Here is a 7,654-nt window from a genome sequence, read left to right as displayed (position 1 = left end):
CGAGAGTGTGAGCCTTCAGGCCTCACTTGCCAGAGCATCTGCTCAGATGGGAGCCTGGATTCAGTGACTGCTTGGGGAGCCCCAAACGCCAGCCTCAGGTCCCACAGTCTGGTCTCCAGGTTGGGGAGCGTGGTCTCTCTCAGCATCATTGCCTTGAGCTTTACCGGGCGGGACGATGATAGGGTTCCAGGTTTATTGTAGGTTCTCAACACAGCAGATATTGTAGTTGTTGCTGTCTATGCTCCTTGGGATGGGTCACAAAAAGCCTGTGTAGATTGAGGAAATTCTGAGGCCGCAATACCACTGGCAGGTGTCTCATCTTGTTGTCAGAGAGAAATTTCAATGAGTGTCCGACACTATTTGTTATTATTCTTGTCCACAAAACACTTGTTGGTTGTCCGACAAGGCGGCAAACCCTCCATCCTGGGGAGGGGGCGGTCACTGTCATTACCAGATGCTAGATCTTGGGCCAGCACCTTCCTCACCCTGGGCTCCGATTCCCTGTCTGTAGGGTGGACCATCCCAGGGCGAAGATGCTGGGTTTCCAGGAAGGCCAACCATGTAGCCTGGCCAACCTGGCACATAGATGGTGGGGGAAGACAATGAACTCGGTTGCTCTTGCTCCGGACCCTGCCCCTGGTCCCTAGCTGGGCAGTTTCACAACTGTTTCCGTGCTCTCCAGAAGCTCCAATGAAGCATCATCACCCCCTTGGAGAAGAGGGAGGGGACAGAGGGAACCCAGGTGGGATGCCGGGAGAACAGCCTTCGGGAGCCTCCAACCCAGGGTTGGAATCCCGGGTCCCCCCTGTCAGCCTGTGTGTATGACCCTGGGCAAGTCACCATGCCTAAGCCTGAAAATATTCCCATCTGTGAAATGGGATTGTAATGGTAATGCAGAGTCTGCCTCCCAAGGCCATGCTGAGGATGTTAGGGTGTCCTACATAGAGAAGGCTTGTGCGTGAGTTAGCTCTAGCTGTGTAACGAGTTACACTGAAACTTAGCAGCTTAAAACAACAAGCATTTATGGTCTACAGTTCCTGAGGGACAGGGATCTGGGGCGCCTCCACTGGATGATTCTGGCTCAGGTCTCTTCATGCTCTTGTAGTCCGATGTCGAGGAGGGCTGAGTCCTTGGCAGCCTTGCCTGACACTTTGGAACTGACCTTCCCCTGGGGCTTGGTCTTATGGCTGTTGGTGGGATGCCTCAATTCCTGGCCACCTGGACTCCCCCCCCCCAAGCCCCCCCACAGGCTTGCTTGTGCATCCTCATGATACCGACTGGCTTCCCCCAGGGCAGTGCCAGCCTTGGAGGTCACCTTGTCATTTCTGCAGTACCGAATTGGCGGTCCATGGCAGTCCTGCTCTGTGAGAGGGGACAACACCAGGGGGTGAATAGCAGGGTGAAGATTAATGGGGACATCCTAGAATGCCCATCAATTCTTCGAATTTAAAGCATTTTTAAAAAGATTTTATTTATTTATTTGTGAAAGAGAGAGAGCTAGCACAGAGGGAGAGGGAAAAGCAGGCTCCCTGCTGGGCAGAGCGCTCTGAGGACCTAAGCTGAAGGCAGTTGCCTAACCAACTGAGCCACCCAGGAGTCCCCTTAAAGTGGTTTTTGCTTTTATTATAACCATCAGCACTGAACTTCCCCTTGACTTTCCTTTCCAGGCTCTACATCATCTGGTTCACTCCCCAGCTCCTGGGTCACCTCCTTACTGAGAGGTCTTTCCTGACCCTTCATCTAGATGAAGGTCTTACCCTTGGCCCAAGCCCCGTCACTACCCCAATACCCCATTTCATTTTCCTAGAAGTTCAATCCCATGAGAACAGAGAAGCCATGTGCCTCATTCCTTGCCATATCTCCACCTCCTACAACATGGTGGAATCTCAAAAATATTTCCTGGATGGGCAGTACAACCCCAAATGATGATAAATAGGAAGAACGCCATCCCCTAAGTGGGATGAGAAGGACAGGCTAGTGGGAACGAGAAGGGGGAAGATGCTAAAGCAAAGTTCTTCTGTTTTTTACTTTTACTTATTTCTGAAATATTGGTATGTGTGAGAGAAACAGAGACAGAGACACAGAAAGACAGAGAGACCGAAAGAAGGAGAGAGAAACCCAGTTTAGGGCAGCCCCGGTGGCTTAGCGATTTAGTGCCGCCTTCAGCCTGGGTGTGATCCTGGAGACCCAGGATCAAGTCCCATGTCAGGCTCCCTGCATGGAGCCTGCTTTCCCTCTGCCTGTGTCTCTGTCTCTCTGTCTCTCTCTCTGTGTGTGTCTCTCATGAATAAATAAAATCTTACAAAAAAAAAAAAAAGAAATTCAGTTTAGCATATGGGATGGCTCCCCAGGGAATTTGTGTTTGAGGTGAAACCTGTAGGAGGATAAGGGGTTAGCTGTGATGGGGACCAGACAAGAGGTATTCCTGGTTCAGAGGACAGCTTATGCACACACCCAGAGTGGCTGCCCTCATCTTTGTGAAGGGGCACTAGGGAGCCATGGAAAGCGTTTCATGGTTTTTTGCTGGCTTTTTTGTTTTGCTTAGATTTTATTGTTGCTTATGTTTTTGAAAAGCTTATATGTCCTTATGGTTACAAAGCAATCCAAACTGTAAAAACAAGGCATGAATATAGCACCCCCCTCCAGAGGCCCTCACTTCTAGTAATATCTTGTGTCCTTCCTGGCAATTTTCTGTGCATACATATGCTTATATATATAGTAAATATTATATATAATTGCCGCCTTGTTTTAAAAATCACAAATAGTAGGCTGCTACACACACTGCTCAGCACTGTACCTTTTCCTTCGAATATATTTAACATATGTTGCATATGTATATATCATATAATATATATTAAGTGTCTACTTTGGTGATGTAGGATATCTAACACACACACACACATGCACGCTCCTTTTGTCAAAGTGTAATTTTAACAAAATTGAACAATCTGATTCTCAGATGCATACAGAATACACCCCAGATCCAAGATTTGTTGAAGTTATTAAATGAGGAGATCAGCTGTTTCAAAGGGGAAGTCAAGAAACAGAGGCTAATTCAGTTCTTCAGGGAATGAGCTAAAAACACAAAGAAAACTGGACAGCAGGGCAGCAAATCCTCTGTAACCCTGAGGTTATCCTTTCTGCCCGAGACAAATCATTCACAACCAAACTTCTGCAAGTTGCCATTTACCTTATCAGAGTCCAGACCCTGATCAATAAGGAATAGGAACCCGAACAGAGATCCAGTCCCTTAAAAAATGAAATAACCCTTGGGCTGGGAGGGGTTCCGTTAAACAGGCTCCCGGGGTGATCTAGAAATGACACACCATAGCTACTTTTTAAAAAGATTTTATTTATTTGAGAGAGAGAGAGCATGAGCAGTGGGGAGGCAGAGGGAGAAGCAGACTCTTCTCCAAGCAGGGAGCCCGATGCAGGACTCCATCCCAGGATCCTTAGATCAAGACCTGAGCCAAAGACAGATGCTTAACCGACTGAGCCACCCAGGTGCCCCCACACTGTCACCTCTTATTGCCAAATTTAGGATCATTTCTTTTAACTGACTAGAGAGCTCTAAAACTCAGCTCACAGCAGTCTTATATTTTTTAGTGATTTCATGGTATTCCCTTGAATAAAGGTGCTGTAAGCTACTTGCATAATTTACTCAATACATCCCCTTTGGTGGACATAGGAGGCTGCTTCCACATTTTGGTGATTATACACGTGCGCATTGGAAATCCTGGTGTGGAGCCTGTGCAAGCTTCCAAATGACAAGGGGCACCCCCACCCCGCCCTGCTATGCGGCACCCATGGTGTCAGGTGCTAGTTTAAGGAGCTGATACACATCATGCATTTACCCTCCCAACTACCTAAAGATGTAAATGCTATCTGCATTCCCATTTTCCCTTGAGGGGACTGAGGAGCTCTGAAGGCAAATTGGCCCAGGGGCTGACTGGGAGAACTACGATGGCATCGCATCGCACTCTGGTAAATGCTTCCAGTTTGTTCCATTGATGCTCACCGTCTCCCCATCAGACACAGGAGCACCTGTTTCTTCACACCCAGGCTGGCACTGGGGCTAACAGATCTCCGTTATCTTTTTGCCCACCTGGTGGGTCACACGTGGTGGTGGAAGATCATCCTTCACTTGTTTGCGTGCCACTCTGCCAACCCAGTTTGAAGGGGACTTTTCCAATGTGTATGGGGAAAATCCCATCTCTAGAAACCTCCCCATTCCAAGCAGGCCGGGACAGCTGGTCCCTTTGCTGTCCGTGATTCTGTGCCAGGCTGGACCTCTTTTCTGGGGTCGTAGGAAGACAAGCTGCTGGAGAGGGAGTGGCAGGATCTAAGGTTGTAAAGGACAGCGTGGGCATAAGGGCTTCCACTTAGGATGTGCATTACCGCTTCAGCTGGTTTTACAGATGGAGTCTTGGGGAAAAGCTTTACCCACCTTAAGAGGAAGGCCATTTTATACGTGTGGAAACTGAGGCACAGAGAGATTAGGTGCCCAAGGTCCCACACCTAAGAAGAGTCTGAAGCGGGACTTGGACCTGAGCTTGCTGGTAACCATGTAGTAACTGGGGAGTATCTGAGTGCCCCCTCCTCTCTTGCAGGCCCGCAGACCTGGGCCACAGTCTCCCCAAAGATCATGATGGCGTATATGAACCCGGGGCCCCACTACTCGGTCAACGCCTTGGCCCTCAGCGGTCCCAGCGTGGATCTGATGCACCAAGCTGTGTCCTATCCAAGTGAGTACGGTCCTTCTCCCGGCCACCTCAGTTCTTGGTCGCCCCTAGGGTCCCTTGTCTTTGGGAAGAAGATAGGAACTTACTGGGGTGACATCAGAGCCACACACCAGCTGTATGTAGGCATTTGCATGTGCCAAAAACTTCTCCTAAGCTTTTCTACACCATCGGGGTGTTCATAGCAATTTGGGATATGGTTCCCTCTTTTACATACTTTATATTCTAGGAGTAGTTGAATACTCTCAGTGGCATGTTTCTTTTCTTTTCTTTTCTTTTCTTTTTTTTAAATATTTATTTGAGAGAGTGCACGCACAAGGCGGGGAGGGGCAGAGGGAGAAGCATGCTCACTGCTGTGCAGGGAGCCTGATTCAGGGCTCCATCCCAGGACCCCGGGACCATGACCCAAGCTGAAGGCAGATGCTCAACCGTTGAGCCATCCAGGCACCCCTCAATGGCATGTTTCAACTGAACATGTCTTGGTACATAAAAACTTTTAGAAAGGAGATAAAAGTCAAACTCATACACTTTCTAACAGGGCTAACGCCTGTTCTCAAGCTGAAGCATGAGCCCCAAAATGACAGGCAAAGAGGGGCCCCATTTCCCAGGGGGACAGAGTGAGGTCTACAAGGTCAGGGAGTAGGTACAAACTGCTTTTGGGGAGATGAACCCCCAGAAAGGGCTTCCCGGCATCCTATGGAAACTTAGGGCCTCCTGCAAGTGGACAAAGAGAACGGGAGGGCCAGGTCACCCGACAGTCCCGTCACCCTGTTCCCATCTTAGGTGCCCCAAGAAAGCAGCGGCGGGAGCGGACCACCTTCACCCGGAGCCAGCTGGAGGAGCTAGAGGCTCTGTTCGCCAAGACTCAATACCCGGATGTGTATGCTCGAGAGGAGGTGGCTCTGAAGATCAACCTACCTGAGTCCAGGGTTCAGGTGCGGTGTTCTGGTTCCTGGGCCCCTTGCAGCCCTTCCTGGGACCCAGAGTGAAGGGACGGGGGCGGGAGGTAATCATAGAGTAACAGCCAAAGTCATGTATGGCCCTAATAACTCCTCACCCTCATCACTGTCCCTTACACTTCCCTCCACCCTCTTTGCCAGCCACACCTGCTGGTTCCCCTAACACACCTCCCAAGCACACCCTGGCCCCAGGCCCTTTGTACTCCCTGTTCCTTCTACCTAGAAGGTTTATTCCCCATCACTTTGCTCAAGTCTTTGCTTATCAACAAATCAGGTCACTGTGTCCTTCAGTGAGACTTAGACGGACCTTCGCATTTAAACTTACAATGTCCCCCGGCACCCCACTTTAGTGCCCCCTCCTCCAGCTCAGTTGGTTCTTCCACAGTACTGATCTTCTAAAATATGATGCAATGTACTTACTGTTTATTTATAATCTGTCACCAACAACAAGAATATCAGCTCCACGGATGTAACCCCAAAGTAGTAGTTCATGCATGTTTATTAATTTTTTTAAGATTTTATTTATTTATTCATGAGACACACACACGCACACACAGAGAGAGAGAGAGAGAGAGAGGCAGAGACACAGGTAGAGGGAGAAGCAGGCTCCATGCAGGGAGCCCTATGCAGGACTCAATCCCGGGTCTCCAGGATCACGCCCTGGGCCCAAGGCAGGTGCTAAACCGCTGAGCCACCCAGGGATCCCCATTGCATGTTTATTCATTGATTGGAGGGATGGGTGGATAAGTGTACGTATGTGCGTTTGTATGATAGTATGTGTGTTCACAATTATATACACAACTGCATGTGCGCTTATATGTATGTACATATGATTGTGTGTGTGTGTAATTGCAGATGTGAATGACGGGACGGACAGATGGATGAATGGATGGATGATGGGTGGACAGATAGAGCACCCCATAACTGACGGCGGGGTAGGGGCATGTGACTGTGGCGTGTCTCACTAATAAACACCATCATTCCAGGGAACCATGGAGGATACTCCGGGGCTCCCTCCCCACTCACCACCCCATCTCCCCTCTTCCCCCCAGGTTTGGTTCAAGAACCGCAGAGCTAAATGCCGGCAGCAGCGCCAGCAGCAGAAACAGCAGCCTCAGCCCCCCGGCGCACAGACCAAGGCTCGTCCTGCCAAGAGGAAGGCAGGCATGTCGCCAAGATCCTCCTCGGACGTCTGTCCAGACCCCCTAGGCATCTCAGACTCCTACAGCCCCCCTCTACCTGGCCCCTCAGGCTCTCCTACCACGGCCGTGGCCACCGTGTCCATCTGGAGTCCAGCCTCAGAGTCCCCTTTGCCTGAGGCCCAGCGGGCAGGGCTGGTGGCCTCGGGGCCACCCCTGACCTCCACACCCTACGCCATGACCTACGCCCCTGCCTCTGCTTTCTGCTCCTCCCCTTCGGCCTACGGGTCTCCGAGCTCCTATTTCAGTGGCCTGGATCCCTATCTTTCCCCCATGGTGCCCCAGTTGGGGGGCCCAGCCCTCAGCCCCCTTTCAGGACCCTCCGTGGGCCCCTCCCTGGCCCAGTCCCCCACCTCCCTGTCAGGCCAGAGCTATGGCACCTATAGCCCCGTGGACAGCTTGGAGTTTAAGGACCCCACAGGGACCTGGAAGTTCACCTACAACCCCATGGATCCTCTGGACTACAAGGATCAGAGTGCCTGGAAGTTTCAGATCTTGTAGAAGATCCTCTTCTGTATGTCTCTCGGCATCTCATCTCAACCCGGCATCCCCGGGAAAGCAGTGGGGCTGGCCCTTCCTCCAAAAGTTGTGGCCTCTCTGGCCTAGTGTGTGGAGTAGCCCACCACAGTCCACCCCCCTCTCCCCGGGACAGTCTCCTCACTCTCCGGGGCAGTTCAATAGATCTTAGTAATCCTCCACCCAGCCCCGCCTCACCATGGATGCTGGCTGCCATTTTAACCATGAGCCCTGGACTCCA

At 50.8% G+C, this 7,654-nt stretch overlaps 1 protein-coding gene across 1 annotated transcript; it reads left to right on the top strand.

Moving 5' to 3' along the window:
- Window positions 1-4,645: 4,645 nt before the first annotated feature.
- On the top strand, window positions 4,646-7,398 carry CRX (cone-rod homeobox). Its single transcript, XM_041731059.1, has 3 exons — window positions 4,646-4,745; window positions 5,523-5,674; window positions 6,751-7,398. Exons 1-3 carry the CDS (start codon window positions 4,646-4,648, stop codon window positions 7,396-7,398), a joined length of 900 nt encoding a protein of 299 aa, XP_041586993.1.
- Window positions 7,399-7,654: the final 256 nt, after the last annotated feature.

Source organism: Vulpes lagopus, chromosome 2 (assembly GCF_018345385.1).
Source record: "Vulpes lagopus strain Blue_001 chromosome 2, ASM1834538v1, whole genome shotgun sequence".
Taxonomy (NCBI): domain Eukaryota; kingdom Metazoa; phylum Chordata; class Mammalia; order Carnivora; family Canidae; genus Vulpes; species Vulpes lagopus.
Note: the sequence above shows the minus strand (reverse complement) of the source record. Positions and strands in the feature narration are given on the sequence as shown.

Excerpts from the sequence above, each read along its gene's own strand:
- CRX (XM_041731059.1), top strand. The coding sequence starts at position 4,646 with ATGATGGCGTATATGAACCCGGGGCCCCACTACTCGGTCAACGCCTTG. Across the intron at positions 4,746-5,522 it reads CCAAGCTGTGTCCTATCCAA|GTGCCCCAAGAAAGCAGCGG; the intron begins GTGAGTACGGTC and ends TTCCCATCTTAG. Across the intron at positions 5,675-6,750 it reads TACCTGAGTCCAGGGTTCAG|GTTTGGTTCAAGAACCGCAG; the intron begins GTGCGGTGTTCT and ends TCTTCCCCCCAG.